This window comes from Silurus aristotelis (genome assembly GCF_946808225.1).
Source record: "Silurus aristotelis genome assembly, chromosome: 1".
Lineage (NCBI taxonomy): Eukaryota > Metazoa > Chordata > Actinopteri > Siluriformes > Siluridae > Silurus > Silurus aristotelis.
In genome coordinates this window covers 22,069,704-22,091,055 of record NC_139574.1, presented here as the reverse complement: position 1 = coordinate 22,091,055, position 21,352 = coordinate 22,069,704, and the positions used below count along the sequence as shown (strand labels likewise).

The following is a 21,352-nucleotide window of genomic DNA, read 5'->3' as shown; positions in this document are numbered from 1 at the left end:
TTCTTGGCTGTCATAATGACTTGTGGTTAGGTTCTGTGATTGGGCAACTCTCAGGATAGAGTGAAGGTGTGCATCAATGAGAGATGACTCTCCTGTGTTTGTGTTTGTTCATCTTCATCAGAGAAAAGTTGCTCACACAGATCTGTACTTTTAAACATTCAGAGGGTTCAAAGAGATTGGGCATTAACCCACACTTTTCCAGTTCTGAAATAACCTGGCAGACCGGATTTAATGGATCTGTGGGGCTGGAAGTGGTCTGGGAGCCATGAGTTTGACACATTGCTATAGACCACTTCAGCGGCAATTCGTTCATGTAAGAAAGTAATGTCTTCTGTATTGGGATGCGCATGTTCAAAACATTGATGGAAGACGGCTTATTTGTTCTGCTGATCGGTTTATAATCACTGCAGTTCGGACCATAACAAAGAGCTCGGAAGATCACAGCACTTAGTTTATTGAATATCTCTATATGTTATCTCCAGATCTTATTTTACGTCATTTATAATCTTAGTTTTCACTCCCTACAGTTTAATACAAGTCAGTTAGCAATGCGATTTATTATTAGAATAGATATACAGATGTTTTTAAATAATTTTTTTAACCGCGTGTGGCAATCCAACCCTCATCAAACACGAGCTAAACATCATCCACATTGCATGACCAAATGTTTCAGACTTTTCCACCAAAGAAAATAATTGTAGGCATCCAGTCTACAATAAGTCTACCGATTCTCTAAAGTAGACACGCTCAGTCTCAACCAGATAATACTACACATCTGGTAAATGTTTAATGCTTTGAGTTAAAAGGTTGTCGACTCAATGTCCGATTTAAGGGTTCCATATTATTCTGTTTTATCCAAACATGAAAATGATCAGTTACTCATTTTTGTTTTGGCAGCACTGTGCTTTAAAAATGGCGCCTCCGGAAATGCTTTAGGACCAGACATGCGCAGTATCATCGCAACGCGTTTTGTTATTGTTTACTTCCTTGGGACGGTGTATAAAATGTCGTCTTCCCAGTCCTAGTGAGGATGATTTACCCTGAATGCCTCCATCAATTACGACGCCTAGGGTCTACGTCGGAGTGACGTCTGGGTATTGCGCATGCGCAGAAGGGCGCGCTGCAGCTGTCGAGGGAGGAGAGCGGCGCGAGCAGACAGCTGCTTCCACACTACGAGCAGGAACTGTAAATGTGTGTGTATTGAATGTGTGTGTGTGTGTGGGACAGCGCGCTGCTAGAGTCAAACCTCAAGCGCTAAGCTCCATTCACAAGGCTTTTGTCCAACGCCTTTAAATGTAGCTCATACACCGTATACACGCATTTCCTCTCGGACACCTTCGAGCATTTCACTGTGTTTTTGTCCCCGTACCCCGGAATGAGTGGTAAGTCAACAGCTAACGATGCCTTAGTTTGCTAGTAAGCGTGCGGATTGGGAGCTAACGAACGTATTTTGTGCTAAGCTAGATCTTTGCTAGCCAACGTTACAAACCTGCACGTTCAGCCGGTATGCCGCGTTGGCTTAAAGACTACAGCTAGCTCATGATGTTTTTCCCCTGTTCCTATTCCGGTGTGAGTTGCTTCAGGGTGAATGGGGTTTAGCTGGTGGTTTTAGATGCAGCCCAAATGATCCAGCATCACCGCCGGTCCTTGGTGGGAACGTGCTGTTTAGCTAGGTGTGTAGCTAAGGAGCTTGGTTAGCTAGCGAGCTCCGGATGGCCCTTTCCGTTTACAGACTCCTCTGCCTTAGCTAGCTTCGTGAATCACTACGGTACATGCATTGTGTAGAAATATTGTCCATGTGCTATATATTTGTAGATTTTTGTTTGCAGGAATGTGCAACCACCAGCGTGCTCTCTGTGTGTGTGTGTGTGTGTGTGTGTGTGTGAGTGTGTGTACTTATTCTGCATGCTCAGTGCTGGCCCGTGCCAATCCTCCCCACTGTCACTGTTCATCTCTGTAGAGTCTTCGCTCATGAAACAATCCTATATTATGGTTCGGCCACGAATTTAATGGGTATCGATATTGATCTTCTCAAATATATACCGGTTTAGCTTAAAGGGCAAGTTCACGAAGTGCCCAAATGCTCCACCTTCCCTACTATGAACATTCATTCACAAAAATGAGTGAAGCTCCGACATGCTGTAGGACCAAATTCCACTATGAGTATATAATGTAATGTTTGAGGTGTGTGTGCCCTCTTTCTGATTCGGAGTTGTTTTGGTCAAAGGGTAAAGGTTGTGAGCCGTGATGACGTCGCATGGGGACTCTGGGGTATAAGGGATGTACTGTAACTGGTACATGCAAACAAAACCAGCTACTTTCATTCACTGAAGTCCCCGAATGTAATGTACTGCTGCTGTAGAACACGAGTTACCAAGCTGGAGAGACTGGAGACTGATTTTGGCTGGGATTTAGTTGTCTGAGACCAATTTTGAAAGACTTAAATTCCTATAATCCTAGAATAAAATCTGTAGACTTTGATCACTGGTTTGTCATGTTCACAGACAGCTGATTAATAGCCATTGTGATCCTTATTTTCCTCCTCTGGCAGTATCAGAAGACTTAAGTTACTTTCCTGCAGTGTGAGTTTTGCAACCATCAAACTAAGAACCAATCGGAGGGCAGAACCTTATAACGCAATTAACGCGACTATACAAACCACTTCAGGAAAACTGTGGAAAGGAGTACCGCAAGAAGAGAAACTTATTGAGTTATGGAAGGAAAAGGTGTATTTAAACGTGTCGCAGATTGATGACTTAAAACTACGCGTAAATTTTTTTTCCTTCTGTTTGTCAGTGTTTTTACTGTACAGTCTGACATTATGGTAACTGAATTCCTACAACGTGACATGGGGATCATGTTTGTACAGTCTCTCTAGCTCTCAAATTTCTCTCTCTCTCTCTCTCTCTCTCTCTCTCTCTCTCTCTCTCTCTCTCTTTGTGTGTATGTATGAGAGCAACAAACACACAGTATCTCTCAAAAGTGAGTACACCCCTCACATTTCAGCAACTATTTTAGTAAATCTCAACAATACTGTAGAAATGAAACTTGGATATATTTTAGAGTAGTCAATGTGCAGCTTGTATAGCAGTACAGATTTACTGTCCTTTTGAAAATAACAACATACAGCTGTTATTGTCTAAATAACTGGCAATAAAAGTGAATACACCCTGAGTGAACATGTCAAAACTGTCAATATTTTGTGTGAGCACCGTTGTTATCCAGCACTGCCTTAATCCTCCTGAGCATGGAATTCACCAGAGCTGCACAGGTTGTTGCTGGGATCCTCATCCACTCCTCTATAATGACATCACAGAGCTGCTGGATGTTGGACACATGACACTACACCTTCCACTTGAGGATGCCCAACAGGTGCTCAATAGAGTTCAGGTCTGAAAACCTACTTGGACATTCAATCAACTTCAACAAGGCAGATGCAGTGGATGGTGTATGGTTTGAGCACTGACAAGCGGACCTTCCGCTTCTGCAACCTCTGAAAGCAATGCTGGTAGCACTCATGCATATTTTCTTTAAGGCAGCTTCTGCACCTGACGCACAGCACGAGGACTCATCTTTTTTTGATGGACCCTTGCGAGGTCTGTTCTAAGTGGAACCTGACTTGGGAAACCTCTGTATGACTCTGGCTACTGACTGTAACTCAGTTTCAGGATGTTACTGATCATCTTATAGCCTCTACCTCTTTGTAAAGAGCAACAATTCTAATTCTCAAATCCTCAGTCTTTACCATGAGGTGCCATGTTGAGCATCCAGTGGTCAGTATGAGAGAATTGTACTTAAAGCATCAAATTCTGTTTTAATACAAGATACACAAATTTGTATGGTCCTGTCAAGCAGACAAACCAATATGATGAATAGGATGTGTGGCTTTGCATGGTTACATGACGTACAGCTGTTTTCACTTGAGGGTGTACTCACTTTTGTTGCAAGCGATTTAGACTATAATGGCTGTATTGAGTTACTTTTAGAAGACAGTAAATCTGTACTGTTATGCAAGCAGCACATTGACACACATACATCCAAATTTAATTTCTGTAGTATTGTCCTGTTGTCCTATTGTCATACTAAATTGGTTGCTAAAATGTGAGGGGGTGTACTTATTTTTTGGAGTTCCTTTTATATACACATCATGGGTCTGTCAATCGATTAAAATATTTAATCGCAACTTAATCACACATTTACATCTGTTCCAAATGTACCTTAGTATATTGTATAATAGGGGTGTAACGGTACATGTATTCGTACCAAAATGTTTCAGTACAGGGCTTTTGGCAATTAAAAAATGTAAATAATTTTTACATGCCGAACATAGTTAAAATCTGAGTTCCCTCAGGTATGTATTAAGTGGCGGATTGTAAGTGTTTTTAGTCTCCGTCTTATTTTTAAACTTGAAAACGTACACAGCAATGACGGGGGTATAAAAATAGAAACTAGAGTTAGCGCAGTGTCACTGTGGTTACTCACTGTACCGGAACTCAGAATAATTTTTTTTGTGCATGCATGAAAGCAGTAAAGAATCCATAGTGCTAGCCACTTGGTCAGTGAATAAAGCTAGTGTTATGGAGTGTATTTAGTGTTTTATGTCCAGATTCAAGAATTTTTCTTTACAAGGAGAAAATCCTGACACTTCTGAATATCGAGGAAGTGAAGGAATGAAGACGTTTGTTAAAACATGCTAAAAGTACAATGGTTAAGTAGAACATATTTAGAAAATTTAATATTAGACACACACCCTTGTACACATCTGTGTTACCCAAATGGGGTATAACAAATGTACACTATTTAATTAATTGTTTTCCTTTTATTTAATTTGTGCCAATTTAATTGGTTACTTTGTTGAATCAATATAAGTGTATGCATTGGTTAGATTTATTCTATTTATTTTATATAAAATATTTTATATAATTTTTTTTAACCAAGCAGGCATTTCATTTAAAATGTAAATTGTTGCTCATAAATGTTAATAATAAAAAACTGCAAAAAAAAAGTTATGAGTCGTGAATTTTGTGTACCGTTACATCCCTATTGTATAATATTGCACCCTATAAATTAATTTTTTTTATCACTCTGTGAACAGAAAGTGTTGCATAAAATCTTCACATACACATTTGGGTTACTCTTACAGTGTCCCTGGAAATTTTTCACAGCACTTTACTTGAGCTTTTTCCACATTTTGTCATGTTACAGCTGTGTTCCAAAATTGATTAGTCATTATTTTCCTCAAAATTCACAAACAATACTCTATAATGACAACATGAAAGAAGTTTGTTTGAAATTTTCTGGGCACTTTCTTCTGTTCTTCTTTGTAAATCATCTCAAACTCCATCAGGTTGGATGGTGAGCATCAGTGCACGGCCATTTTTTTTAGATCCCTCCAGAAATTTTCAATCTGGTTCAAGTCTGGGCCATTTAGGGACATTCACAGAGTTGGTATATAGCCACTCCTTTTGTTTTATTAGCTGTGTGCTTAGGGTCGTTGTCCTTTTGGAAGATGAGAGCTCTGGTCTACCTGTTCCTGCCACTGAAATATATCCCCACATCATGATGCTGCCCCCACCGTGTTTCACTGAGGATGATCAGTGGAAACAGGAGGCACCTGAGCTCAGTTTTGAGTGTCATGGCAAAAGCTGTGATTACTTATGTACATGAGAATCAATTCTTTCCCCTATTTTAAATTTTTTTTATAAAATTGCAAAGATTTTATACACATCTCTTCACGTTGTCATTATGAGGTCATGTCATTTTCTCCCGCTTATCCGTAATTCGGGTCGCGGGGCAGCAGTCTAAGCAGGCCCCCGCCTTCGACTGCTGCCCAATCCTCACAGCACCGTCCCTTACGGTCCCTCCTGCAGATGGTGAGCCCACGGGAAGGCGGCCCCATTCGAATTCATTTTGGAATAAGGCTGTAACCTAACAAACTGTGGAAAAAGTGAAGCGCTGTGAATTCCTTTCAGATTAATTGCGATCTCAGTTCCATCTCGCAGTGTTTGTGCGTTGACGAGCACTGTTGCTTCATAAACAAACTAGTTACAAACCTTCCTGCTACAAGCTGAAGTCTGAGTTAAAAACAAACTCCACTTTAACACTTGACAGCTACGCAACCCATTCAGTTTCCAAATCGCGGCGTGCCATGCAGCACTTGCAGCACATGCGTGTGTTTTTATTATTGAAACTTTGAGGTGCAGATAGAAAAGTGTTTAGATCGTGAGATTTATCAGCGGAGTGAGTAATAGACATCAGTTTCTTTCTTTTGGTTCCACTTCATGTTGTGTCTGTTCAAATTTCTAAATCACGCAATACTGTTACTTTAAATAGCACTGTGGTGTTCTTTTTCCAACTTGTGCTTTTTTTGTTCTTGCAGATATTAAAATCTGTCAGTCGTATCTTTTTGTATTGGTGGACTTGTTCTCAGGTGATGTGACGTCTTTCATGCTTTACTTTTGTAGAGTTAAGGCTCTCCATTGAGCTATTGGTGGCTGTAGGGCCATACTGATGGATTATTTTAATGGATCATCTCCAAACCCTCAAATGCTTTAATACTTCAGCTATTTTTACTGATCTCATGTACAATAACAAAACTCTTGATACCGAGTGCCAATTTTATTTCATATATTTGTTTCTTGTGGCTTAGACGTGGAACTTTAGAATTACTTGAGTTTCTGCAGCTGCTATTAATCACTTCTTATTTCACACAACAAAGCTCTTCTGACTATCCTAACCATATTGTTTTACTGTGATGTTCAGCGCGTGCGGCTTCAATTACATTAAAAAAATTTTTTATAATAAATCCGAACAACCATTGTGCTGTAAATTTAAGCGTAACCTCAGATATTCTGGTTTTTCTACTCATCTTCACTGTTACTGGGTGCAGTGTGCACTCGCTCACAAGGAAGCTGCAGAGCAGCTGTGGAAAACGTGTGTTATAGTTTAGGTGTAAAAGATGTTGAAACTCCATGTAAACACAGCAAATACCTATGCCTGGATTTTATTTCCTGTCTTGATTATTTCAATAAGGAGCTTTGATTTTTCGGAGCAGTCAGTGATTTGCAGGCATGCATTTCGTATTTCACTTTTTAGCCTGCTGATATTTTAGTTTTTTTGTTTTGTAAAATGGTTTTAGGAATTTACTGATTTTAGTCGATGCTATACACACGTTTTTAGTAAGCAGTATTGTTTTTATATATATTTAACATTTTCACTTATTATTATTGAAGACAAAAAAAATAATTAAACCAGTTAGTGTGTGTGTGTGTGTGTGTGTGTGTGTGTGTGTGTATACTGTACTGTATTTTCCCCCATTTGAAGCTATGACTGTGAGCATGAATGCAGTATTGTCAGTTGACAGTCTTTGTTATTCCCAGATCAACAAACCTCTAGCAATTAGTGTATGTGAATATGTATGTGTATCTGTGTGTGTGTATAGATAAAGCATATGTATGTTCAGTCCCCTGATCAGTCTACCAGGGGAAGGGAATCATAGTGAGTATCAGATTACAATTGTATGTTAGACAACAAGTAAAGTCAGTTCTCAAAGTTGTTGTGGGCAATTGTAAACATGTGATTGACTTTATCAAGTGCTGAGCCATTCTGATTGTTCTGAATAATATAGTGGTTTATTATTGGACATTTCTGGATGTCTTTAATGCCAATACCAGCTTTTTTTTATTCATATAACTTAAACGTACGTTCTTATCAAATCTCTTCCAGCTACACACCGTGGATAAAGTTTTTTTCTAGTCTCAGAATAGTGAGAGTAAAATGTACTGGCTTGGTTATTTTGCTCATTTTGAGAAAGCATGTTATTAATGGTTTCATTCACATTGCACCAATACCCCTTTCTCCTTGTGCATGAGCACCTTTTATCACGTGTGACTGTTGCTATGATGCTTTGTTGTTAGATGAAATTTGAAACGCGTACAGAGAATGTCGTTGTCGTCAAGTCTCGTTGTTTCATTTCACCACAGTGGACCACTCCCAAAACCAGTGTTGACATCTGCAGCTCTTGTGTAATTGCTTTACAAAGAGCGACATGAAAATACATATGAAATATTTCGAGTAGGCCTGAAAGTAATCAAACAGCCATTTGAAGAGTAGTGCTGAACAAATAACCAACAGCCCAGTAATTCATCATCAGCTGTTCGTTAACATGAAGTCTAACAGAATTTCACATACAATGAGGTGTAAGTGGTTTGGCATTGTCTCTCTGCAATAATGTAACAACCAGATTTATTTGCTTGTTGAATGTTTGAATAAGTAGCTCAAATATTCTGTAAGAATAAGACAAACTAAAAGCTTACATATGTGTTTATGTTTATATAAATAAACCAGAAGGCATTTTTTTAAATTACTTTTATGAGGAACTGTTTTTCCGCGCATAATATGTTTGGATCAGTAACATTGTTGTGCTAGTTTTTTGTTTTTTAATAGACTATTATGAACATTAGTTTCCCAAAACTTTCAATGTCTTATTTGGTCTTTAATGTAGTCTGTGTTCAGCTGAATGTCACTTAACTATGCAGCCTTAATATGAATTAAGTGTGAAGGGAAAAAATTTATTTATAGCACAAAGATGCAGTATTTTTAAGGAATCCTGACTGCTGCAGCTTTACTCTCTTTTACTTACTGCAGTCACTGTTCACTGAAATAAAAGAAAAGGTATGTTGAATATAGGCAGAAAACATGTGCTGTAGTTATACAAATACACCTGACCACTGCAAACTATTACATTTTGTCTGGATCCTCAGGTTTATATGCATCCAGTGATTGGAAAGTTGCATAAGTCTATGTGAGACATTAGCAGTGTTTACATGGAGCAGTGTAATCTGTTTTGGGGCCTTAACTACCTTTACCAGTCCACACAAACGTGTGAATGACCGGCGAATTATGCAAAGTTTAGTTTTTATTCCCGGTCCCTAAATTCCAGCTATACAACCCACTTCCAGCAGTCCTCACTACAGACCTTCATCCACACACTATTGCTTTTCGGAGGAGGGGAAGGGGTAGTATTGAGATGCTTCTTAGGGATGCACAGCCAACAAAAAGCTCTGCGTCCTGCCCCTCGTCTTTTCCTCATACTTTCCAGCAGCAGTATTCACGCTACAAAGTCACACTCTTGCTTGAATAGGAGCAGCACTACGTAAAAATAACATGCATAAATAATAATGGAATTCCATGTAGGATAACGTGTACACAAAGTCATTCCAATTGAAAGCGCTGGCACACGTAAACACAATATCAAGTTAGATAACATCATGTAAACAGTCCACTTAATCGGACTGGCAAAAATGTGTACATGTAAACGTGGCTTTTGATGGAAACTGTTGTCTGATTGGTTATAGCAGAGTATGTGTTGGGACTTTTGCATGCAGAGATTGCACAGATGAGTCATTTCAGAGTCTGAAGTGATGGAGCTTCAGCTATTAGAACAGAATTGATCAAAGTGAATGTATACATATTCAAACACAAATCCAAAAAGCTCACACTCAGTCCATGAGAAAGTGTCACATTTAATTACATTTCGGTGCATATGCAATGTTTGCAGTTGTGGAACACAGGTGGTAATTGAGATTTTTGCCACCTTGGTTGAAGGATCTGGTGCCTGTGCTGTGAAGTATAAGTTTGCACTTTAACAATATTAGCAACTTTATTAGCACTAATGTCACTCCAACCACGGCAAGCCATGTCTCAATGAAGCTTACTTTGTGCATAAGGAGCACTTCTTTAGTCTTTGATGTTTCATGCTGAGCCACTTGGCATGTGGGTATTGATGTTTGCACGGTTATTGTTTGGAATAATAATTCCCAGGTGACCCTATTATTCAGACAGAAAAGAGAATGGATGTAAACAGAGTTTCCAAAACTGCTGACGTGTCACATCTGACACCAACCATGTGCCATCCACTTATTTTCATTTTCTTTTCACTGTCTAGCCAAGGTTTTATTGTCACGGAAAAATCCAAGCTTTGGTTCACCTCGTAATTCTTTCAGAATGTAATATTGCTTTAATCAAACTTGATGATGTCTTCTGTTTTAAAATATTTAAATTTCTCTCTGTTGGACAGGATCCTGACATGATGGGTCTGCTATTACCAGCCTGTGTGTTGAAGTGAGCTGTTCTCTCCCTCTACTGTAAACCCCTCCCCCTGGGGTTAACCCCTCTTCCCATCCAGCCGGGGAGCGTCAGTCATGGCAGGTGTTAAACGTGGCTATGACGGCAAGATTGCCGGACTGTATGACCTGGACAAGACGCTGGGGCGCGGGCATTTTGCTGTGGTAAAGCTGGCACGCCACGTCTTCACTGGTGAGAAAGTGGCAGTGAAGGTCATCGACAAGACCAAGTTGGACACAGTTGCCACGGGTCACCTTTTTCAAGAGGTGCGGTGCATGAAGCTGGTGCAGCACCCCAACATCGTGCGCCTTTATGAAGTCATCGACACGCAGACCAAGCTGTATCTGATCCTGGAGCTGGGGGATGGAGGCGACATGTTCGACTACATCATGAAGCATGAGGAAGGGCTCAACGAGGAACTGGCAAAGAAGTACTTTGCCCAGATTGTCCATGCCATATCTTACTGCCACCGGCTGCATGTAGTCCATCGTGATCTAAAGCCTGAAAATGTGGTTTTCTTCGAGAAGCAAGGTCTCGTTAAGCTTACTGACTTCGGCTTTAGTAATAAATTTCAGCCTGGGAAAAAACTAACCACCAGCTGTGGGTCTTTGGCCTATTCAGCTCCAGAGATCCTGCTGGGGGATGAGTATGATGCACCTGCAGTAGGTGAGTACATTGTGAAAATGCTTGACTATGCTCTGTTCTAGATACCTGTTTGTTCACTGAGTGGTATATTTAAGTCAAAGATCCATAGCTCTAACAGACATTACAACCCACTGTTATTAGACTTATTTTTCCCCATCGTCATTAGCTGCTTTCCCTTGAATTAAATTTGAACTGGGTTTCATTAGATTGTCAGTAAATGTACTAAATGTGCTGAGCATAATAATGAAAAGCTCAAAATCTACTTACCCAAATATTACTGTACTATTACTGTACACATTTAAATAATAAGCCTAATATTTAAATGATTGGGTAAATGCAAACAACGACTTACAAGGCACTGAAAGTTGCCAATTGATTATTTATTTGAATTTTTTTATTAGTTGTGTGTTTCCTATCTGTTTTAAAATCTATAGTTCACTTGCACTTGGAGCTCCTTGTCTGTCACATGTTGTTGTTTTTTTCTGCTTTAACATGCTTGAACAGTATAAACAGGGTTTTCTTGGGGCATTGTGAATGTGTTGATTTTCTTGTTTAGACAAGCCTGGTCCTGCAAGTGTCCATTTAGATATTGCATGTGGGTTAGAGAACCCTAATGTGATGCTTGGTATTTTTTTATTTTTTATACTAAATTTATCGTTCGGTCTTCTACAAGAAGTTTACTGGCTGTGTTTCTGGCTGATGTGTTTGAGCAGATATATAATATCTAAAATGTAATAACTAAAATGTGAATAGTACTGCAACCGCTTAGAGCATATTGTCTTTGTTGTTAGTTGCTAGTTAATGACCACTGCTTTTACTCGTCTAAGTGCTGCTTGGATGGATAATGAGGTGGATGAGGAGGATTTACCTGTTCAGGTTCATACGGTGCATCTTTTGGTAGATTCTACCCTGATTTTGCGTTATTTAAGCTATTGGTTCTTATACACGTGCTTTCTCTCTTTTTCCATTTTATACTAAGAGCATGTCTGTGTTTTGGCCCTCCATTAGTGTGTCAAAAGAAACGAGGCAGGAGAACATAATGGCTGCTGGTGCTGTTTAGATTTGTAGTCTGGTCACAGTTGCAGGCGATTGGCTGTTGGAACAGTTAATCCTGTTTTTGTTTGAGCTGAAGCCTCACTGCCGGAGCCCTGATTAAACATTCCTTATTGACACTGTCGGTGTGATCAAATACCCAGTGTGCTCAGACTGCCATTGGACACCCCACTCGAATTATTTCCGGCCTCGTTTCTTAATTGATGGTACTTTGTTCTGCATGTTGTTGTTTCCACAACAGCTGAAACTAGACAGAAGCCTTACAAAGTATCACTTGGTTTAGACTCGATACATCTCTACTATACTGCTGCAGAAATAAATGCTCAAATTTGATTGGTCAGAAGGTATGCATTATTTTTGTATGAAAGCCTTAGTAGTTTTGTGTATAACATGAATAATTTAGAAGAGGTTTCTGTAATGTTTAGAATCAAGTCTCCATTGTAAACACATTTTAAATGTTTACCAGCTCGGAAAAAGTTTTAAAGACGGAGCTGGTTTTTATTTATTTATTTATTTATTTTATGGGGGAGTGGTGGCTTCAGCGGTTAAGGCGCTGGGTTGCCGATCGGAAGGTCTGGGGTTCCGGTATCGCCAAGCTGCCACTCTTGGGCCCTTGAGCAAGGCCCTTAACACTCTATGCTCCGGGGGAAATATCAAGGTCCGGAGTGACGTGGGGCCGCCTTCCCGTGGGCTCACCACCTGCAGGAGGAACCGTAAGGGACGGTGCTGTGAGGATTGGGCAGCAGTCGAAGGCGGAGGCCTGCTTAGACTGCTGCCCCCGCGACCCGAGATACGGATAAGCGGGAGAAAATGAATGAATGAATGAATGAATGACACTGCTTTTTGAGAGAGAGGGATAAAAAGTGTTGGAGGTCAAGGAAATGATTGCTTATAACAGTCATAACATAAGAGAGAACAAGTTGTCAGATGGAAGTTTTAAAACATTAAATTCAAATTTAAACTGTTTAAATGAAATTTGCAAGTTTTGTACTTTACTGTAGTAAACATTCTAATCATTGGCAAGTTGCTGTGTTAATGGTAACAACACACTGTGAAATAATACATTTCAGCAAACATTATTTTCAGGTCACAGCATGGTCTAGTGTGTTGTTCCTGATTTATCTCAGATGTTAATATTTAGACTGATTTTTATTTTATTTATTACATTTTTTTACGGAGCAAGTGTTTTTGTAAATATGGGAGATATTTCTGTGCGTTTCTGTTAGTCATAGTTCAGTATTTACACATTAAAATACACTGCTGAACTAATTAAACTTTGTTTTAATGTTTAAAAATTATTTCAGCTAAATTAAAATTTTATATACATACATACGTACATACATACATACATACATACAGTGAGGAAAATAAGTATTTGAACACCCTGCTATTTTGCAAGTTCTCCCACTTAGAAATCATGGAGGGGTCTGAAATTGTCATCGTAGGTGCATGTCCACTGTGAGAGACATAATCTAAAAAAAAAAAAAAATCCAGAAATCACAATATATGATTTTTAAACGATTTATTTGTATGATACAGCTGCAAATAAGTGTTTGAACACCTGTCTATCAGCTAGAATTCTGACCCTCAAAGACCTGTTAGTCTGCCTTTAAAATGTCCACCTCCACTACATTTATTATCCTAAATTAGATGCACCTGTTTGAGGTTGTTAGCTGCATAAAGACACCTGTCCACCCCATACAATCAGTAAGAATCCAACTACTAACATGGCCAAGACCAAAGAGCTGTCCAAAGACACTAGAGACAAAATTGTACACCTCCACAAGGCTGGAAAGGGCTACGGGGAAATTGCCAAGTAGTTTGGTGAAAAAAGATCCACTGTTGGAGCAATCATTAGAAAATGGAAGAAGCTAAACATGACTGTCAATCGCCCTCGGACTGGGGCTCCATGCAAGATCTCACCTCGTGGGGTCTCAATGATCCTAAGGAGGGTGAGAAATCAGCCCAGAACTACACGGGAGGAGCTGGTCAATGACCTGAAAAGATCTGGGACCACCGTTTCCAAGGTTACTGTTGGTAATACACTAAGACGTCATGGTTTGAAATCATGCATGGCACGGAAGGTTCCCCTGCTTAAACCAGCACATGTCCAGGCACGTCTTAAGTTTGCCAATGACCATTTGGATGATCCAGAGGAGTCATGGGAGAAAGTCATGTGGTCAGATGAGACCAAAATAGAACTTTTGGGTCATAATTCCACTAAACGTGTTTGGAGGAAGAAGAATGATGAGTACCATCCCAAGAACACCATCCCTACTGTGAAGTATGACGGTGGTAGCATCATGCTTTGGGGGTGTTTTTCTGCACATGGGACAGGGCGACTGCACTGTATTAAGGAGAGGATGACCGGGGCCATGTATTGCGAGATTTTGGGGAACAACCTCCTTCCCTCAGTTAGAGCATTAAAGATGGTTTGAGGCTGGGTCTTCCAACATGACAATGACCCGAAGCACACAGCCAGGATAACCAAGGAGTGGCTCTGTAAGAAGCATATTAAGGTTCTGGCGTGGCCTAGCCAGTCTCCAGACCTAAACCCAATAGAGAATCTTTGGAGGGAGCTCAAACTCTGTGTTTCTCAGCGACAGGCCAGAAACCTGACTGATCTAGAGAAGATCTGTGTGGAGGAGTGGGCCAAAATCCCTCCTGCAGTGTGTGCAAACCTGGTGAAAAACTACAGGAAACGTTTGACCTCTGTAATTGCAAACAAAGGCTACTGTACCAAATATTAACATTGACTTTCTCAGGTGTTCAAATACTTATTTGCAGCTGTATCATACAAATAAATAGTTAAAAAATCATACATACTCTGACGTTGAGTGAAAGTGTTGCAGTTTTTAAGCAAATACATGTTGATTTTATGGTAATAATAAAAAGTTTTGTTTTGTAATCCCTGCTGTGATTTCAGATGATCTTCAATTCTTTCATAATAAATGTGTAGGGTGATCGATTTAGTTGCTTTCCGAGAAGAATGAGATGTTGATCAAGTGTAATTAGGAAAAGGTAATTGGTTTGTGTCTGTCATCTTGAGCACAGGAGTAGACCAGCCGGTTACTAAAAGGCCTGTGTTTGTCACTCGCCCACTAAGTGTGCTGTACTGAGTTCAGCTTGCGATTTTAGTGCCATTGCCATTACATTAAAGTTATTTTGTATATTGAAAATATCAGGGTTTTTTTTTTTTGGCTGTTTCTTTGCCCTCTAATTATGGCAACAGAATTGACCCTTAGAAACCCACTGTGGGATATGAATCCTTCCTGCTATAATTTAGATATTTCAAGATGATCGGTTTAGATGACTCTTTTTCTTTTTGTTTGTTTTAAAAGTCTGTGTTTAGATTCTAGCTTTAATTAACTCTGTACACGGCCAAGTTAATTTAAAGATGTGTAATATGAGCTATGATCTTTGCTTCTTAATCCTCATCATTTTATCACTTTATTATGGGATTAAGAGAGTCCAGAGAATGAAGGATCGATCAATGAGTGAGTGGTTTGGATTTTTCTTTCTCAGTGTGCTACTGCAACTTTTGGATGCCAGTAAATCTGTCGGAAACTAACCGGGCTGGTTTAACCCACATTTGTACAGGAAGTAGTTGCTCTGAGCTCTCTGGAAACGAGGTTTGACACGTGCATTAAAGTTATTTTGTTCAAAGTGATTCGCTAGAAATTCAGCTGAATAATACATAGTGCTTGATGTTGGTGTAAACAGTTTTATTTATTTATTTGTTTGTTTGTTTTTATTTAATGAAGTCTGATAATCTGATGTTCTAAAATTTTCTATGTGTAGATTTTCATAATTAATTTTTGGCTCAGATTGTATGCTTTGCCTTTACTTTGAACTAGTGTGTATGCCTAAAAATGCCTTTCCCACCAGACAGTGCAGCACAGCGTGACACGGTGAATTAACCACATTCGATTGCCAGCTGACCCGTCCTGTACACAGTATGCTGGATTTAGTTATCCTTCTTGCCCATGTACCATGGGTGTCGATGGAGGATGTGTGGGTTAAGATATAAATGGTGCAGACAACCAACTGCTTGGACACTTCAGTCTTGCTCAGGTCTCTGGCTGAGGTCACAATCCTACTGTACAGTGATCACAGCAATCTTCAATATTAGTAACTGTTGTTTCAAATGCAGGTTTTCTGGCACGCTGTATGAGGCATTTTAACAAGTGGTTTAAAGTTTCAAAATCTAAGTCTCTATTAGAACTAAAGTTCTGACAGTGTATCGACTAAAGTTGTGAGAGTGAACAGATTTATAGTATGCTGAGTAGCAATATTTTAATTAGCTCAGGCACACACTTTTATGAAAGGTGTTCACCTAAAGGTTGACACCGAAAAACAGGAAGATCACAATCATGACTTGGCTGTTTATTTTTTTGCAATTAAGTCAAGTCAAGTCAAGTTTATTTGTATAGCGCTTTTCACAACAGACATTGTCTCAAAGCAGCTTTACAGAAAACAACAGTGAAGGTGAATGGTGTGCGTTTGTCCCTGATGAGCAGCCGTGGCGACAGTGGCAAGGAAAAACTCCCTTAGATGATATGAGGAAGAAACCTTGAGAGGAACCAGACTCAAAGGGGAACCCATCCTCATATGGGTGACATCAAAAGTTTGGTCATAAATCTTTCAACAATACAGAACAATTTGTGATCATCATAGATCCAGCATCAGCTTCTCCATGCCAGGGCCTTTAAACACTCGGCATCTACTTCTCCATGATCATCCATAGGTCCATAATCTTCACGAGGTGGGACGTGACTGGAGCTGGCCAAACCTCAGGATGCCTCGGGATGGGGAGAGAAAGAGAAGCAGTGGAGAGGAATTAGCGTAGCTGCTGTTCATGATATTAACAGCACAAGTTGATAATGTGCATGTGATCAGATGTTCTGGAGCACAAGGTTATGATGTGATGTGTGTGATGTGTGTTATGTGTAGGCTTTGCTAAAAAGATATGTTTTTAATCTGCACTTAAACTGGGAGAGTGTATCTGAACCCCGAACACTGTCAGGAAGACTATTCCAGAGTTTAGGAGCTAAATGTGAAAATGCTCTACCGCCTTTAGTGGACTTTGCTATTCTAGGAACTACTAGAAGCCCAGAGTTTTGAGATCTCAGGGAGCGTGGCGGATTGTAGCGTGTTAAGAGACTGGATAGATACATGGGAGCCAAACCATTTAGTGCTTTATAAGTGAGTAGCAGTAGTTTGTAGTCTATTCGAAACTTAATAGGAAGCCAATGTAGGGACGATAAGATTGGGGTTATATGATCGTATTTTCTTGACCTGGTAAGAACTCTTGCTGTGGCATTCTGAACTAACTGAAGCTTGTTTATTAATGATGCAGGACATCCACCTAGTAATGCATTACAGTAGTCTATTCTAGAGGTCATAAACGCATGGACGAGCTTCTCTGCATCAGATATAGATAACATATTTCTTAGCTTAGAAATATTTCTAAGGTGAAAGAAGGCTCAGGCACACACAAAAAATTAAAGTTTTAACAATTCAGGCAAAGCATTAAAGTACACAGAACAAGACCCAACTGTAATTATTTCATTCAGTGACCTTTAAAATGATGTCTCTCTTCTGTGATATAAGTTTATAGTGCAAGGGTTACTTATTGAACAAGCATGGTCCTCCTGCAGACCAAGTAAACCAATACTCAAAACATAGGTCGCTGAGTGGCCAAAAGTATGCGTACATCACGCCTGCATGTGGTTCTTTAACCAAACTGTTGTCACAAAATTATTGTAACAGTAATAAGAACTAAAAAGAGAATAAAGAATACATCTTGCTTCTTCCCTTGACCTCTGTGCACAGGAACGCAAAAATAATACATTTGGCATTGAATGCGCAAATCCCTATGCTCCAAAATGTAGTCCTTCCAAAAATACTTCTCAGAAGTGTGTGCTGATTATAACATCAAAGGAGGACCAACTCTGTATTAATACCCTCATATGTGGTGATCAGGTCAGGTGTCCTCTTGCTTTTAGCCTTTATAGTGTATATAAAACTGCCCATAATTAAGTGGCTCCAGTTTTCTAAACATGAACCATTGCTGCTTCTGTAGCAGATCATTCCTTTTTTTTTTTTTTTTTTTTTCCCCCTTGATTTTGCAAAAGATTTTCATAGATCTAGCGTGTCTTGTCTAATCAAATGACAATAGAATTTATTCTTCACATTGAGGTAAAATATATAGATATTTTTATAGTTATATTTGTGTATTCCTTGTCTGTGGTGTTATTGATGTGAGGCAGTAAGTGCTTGTGTTAGTTATAGCCATGAACTAATTAATAATGCTTAAGCATTAAAAGTTGCCTATTGTTGCTCTATATTGTCTTTGTTGGCAACTTTGTGGTTTGTTTCATTTGTTGCCATTGTTATGTTGTTTTTTTGGAACTTTGTATGCACTTCCCTAATAGATTGTGTAGCTTCGCTGTTGTCAGGCCTGTGGACTGCTTTCTCTCTGCTCACATGGCTTCTGTATTGTCCAAACCCTATATATTTGTGTCTTTACTTTGCCTTTTTCAATGAGTTTTATGTGATGTTTAGAGCAGTGGTGGAGTGATTCAATGTAAAAGGAGCAAACTCGGCCAAGTGTCAAATTCCAGAATCGCTCATTAAACCACCACCGAGGTGCATATGTTAGCATGCCGGGTTTACGTGAGTCTTGCTGCTTGTGCTGCTCTGACACTACAGGAAAGCTTTTAAGGATGGTGCTACCCCCTCATCCCCTTCCGCCTCCTTTCCTTGTCTCTTCACCCCTTTGTTTCCAACAGATTGTTTTCACTCTGAGAGTTGGCACTTCCCTGCTGAAGCTTGGGGAAAACAGGGAACGGGGAAAGAATAGCAGGAATGACTGCCATAGAGGCAGGAAAATGGGGGGACATGATGGATCTATGTTTAGAGCAGTGTCGTCCAGATCTTACCCGTGCCAGCCAGACACAGTACCGTTTGCCCACAGGGTAATTAATCTAGCCTGCTGGTCGCTATAGCAACACACTGTGCCATCTGAGAGCGAGTTATGTATACAATTGAAAGAGCAAGAGGGCATTAGGGGGGTGTGGGTGTGGTTGGGGTCATGCAGGAAGTGGCTTTCTTTGTTTTTACTCACCTTGGCATCCTGTCTGCTCAAGTAAGTGCAGAATAGTGGTGTTTCCCCTTTCATTTATTTACACAAGTGTTATTGTTTGTTGCCTTTAAGGGTTTGTGTGAAAGGAAGTTAACAGATTGGGGCATTTTACAATAGGGGATTACATACACTTTCACATATTTTGTTTTAGATGATGAACCAAATGAGACAAAAAAAACAGCTGCTTACGGTTGTGTTCATCTTTCCACTGTGGAGCAATTTCAGCCGTTTTTGTTTTTAATTTGCTTCCAAGAGCTCAAATGAGACTGGCTCTTAGATCTATTGCCAAACTAAGGGTGTATAAATGTAAAAGAAATAACTTGGTCCTTTAATCCGAGTAGAAGTGTCCATGCTCAGTCTCACTGTGGTCTGACTTGAACTACTTAAAACCATGCTTTTGGATGGTGCTTGAGATGTGTTGTGTGAAACTTACTGCAGTAGCTGTCGGTGAGCTGCTATGGCTGTTTTTGGCATCTGCAGCTGTAACTGACTGTAACTGACTGGTCTACCACCTTCTCTAAGAATGAGAGTACACTTAAATTCTCTTCTCTGTTCTGCCACCGAGGTGGTGGAATGAACTTCCCCTAGATGTCCGTACAGCGGAGTCCCTGACTATCTTCAAGCGACGATTGAAGATCTACCTCTTCCTGACACACTTAAATTAGCACTTTCCAAGTTTGCTTTGTAGAATTCAAGAGTTATATTTATATTTAGTTTGTAATCTGGCGTACCAGTGTAGATTTATTCATTACTAGAGACTCAAAGCACTTTTGTACGTCGCTCTGGATAAGGGCATCTGCTAAATGCCGCAAATGTAAATGGTCTAAACCTCTCTCACAAAGAAATGATCATCCAGTGAAATAAATGAAGCAGCAAATTGTTACTTATTTCTGTTATGTTTTAAAGCTAGCTTGTATCAGCAGTTATAGATATTTCAATTACCATGGTGATCTTGTAAATAAAGTTACAGTCCACCTTAAGTGATTATGTTGCAATTCACAGTTTCTGTTGTAAAGCTATTGGCTGCTTCAGTTTCTTCTTGGTCCAGTCTGTAGATTAATAACCACCTTCAGATTCCTCCACAATGATGGAGTGATTTCATAGCAAGCCAGGGCCTGCCTTTACTTTCTGCTGCAGTCATTCAAAATTAAACAAGCATGAGGTTGTAGGCCCTTTGGAAAGCCCTCCCTTCTCTTTATGTACACTCCCATAAGTTCCTTGCTCAGCACACAGCTTGTGAAACCTGTATAGAGAGAGAAAAAGGTGTTTTGATGTCTGATTTGTTTCTGACTTAGAGGTTCCGATTTCTGACCCAGAGCGTAGGGAATTTGCTTGGTTAACATATATACATTTTCCACCAGAGTGTTAATATTTAGCTGCACTGCAACCTCAGCAGAAAGAGATGTACATTTACCTGCTGATTTTTGTTTCTGTCTTACCAGGCTACCAACTGTGTAAGCAGATATAAATGCCTTAGTGTGTCCTAGGGGATTTTTTTTCTTTTCTTTTTTAAATAACATACTGTAGTCTGACGTAGGGCTTCAAGAACTAATCAATAAAATTGATAATGAAATTCGTTGTCAACGAATGCAGTTATTGATTAGTTGGCCTGCTGAAGTTACAGGTTAGCATGACTGGAAGATAACAGAGCGAAAATGGCAGACAGCACAGGGTCAACCGGCAGCAGGAAAACGCCCCTTTGTACAGGACTAAAGATAATAGATTTTATTTTTTTAAATCAGGCCTGTAGCTCGCTGCGTTTCTCTGTTCCATTCTCTTTTTATAGCATTTGTCTACAACAGTTAACTTCTGTTTTCAAACGTGATTCACTGCGGATTTAAGACGTTTAAATGCTTGTGTAAAATTTATATTTAATTTATCTATCATTTAATTATACAAAATAAACTTAATTACAGATAGATAGATATTATTATATATAGATATATTATAAATTCACAGATGAACAAAATATCATGGTTTTATTTATATATATGTGTCTGTGTCTGTGTCTGTGTGTGTGTGTGTGTGTGTGTGTGTGTGTGTGTATACACACATATATACACACACGTGTGTGTGTGTGTATGTGTATATATATATATATATATATATATATACACACACACACACACACACACACACACACACACACACACACACACACACACATATATGTGTGTGTGTGTGTGTATATGTATATATAATGTATGTGTTTATATGTGTGTATATATACATTATATATACACACACATATAAACACGTATGTGTGTGTGTGTGTGTGTGTGTGTGTGTATGTATGTGTGTGTGTGTGTGTGTGTGTGTATGTATATATGTGTATGTATATATGTGTATGTATATATATATATATATATATACACACACACA

General features: G+C 39.4%; 1 protein-coding gene across 2 annotated transcripts in view; it reads left to right on the top strand.

Moving 5' to 3' along the window:
- Nucleotides 1-945: 945 nt before the first annotated feature.
- snrka (SNF related kinase a) overlaps nucleotides 946-21,352 on the top strand; it is a 37,544-nt gene continuing 17,137 nt past the window's right edge. The window contains exons 1-2 of one of the 2 annotated variants that reach the window (XM_083558060.1): nucleotides 946-1,382; nucleotides 10,079-10,791. In XM_083558060.1, coding sequence (XP_083414186.1) covers nucleotides 10,203-10,791 — 589 coding nt within the window. In that variant the 5' untranslated portion in view covers nucleotides 946-1,382; nucleotides 10,079-10,202. The remainder of the gene's footprint in view (nucleotides 1,383-10,078; nucleotides 10,792-21,352) is intronic. The other variant, XM_083558061.1, reaches the window with a different exon arrangement.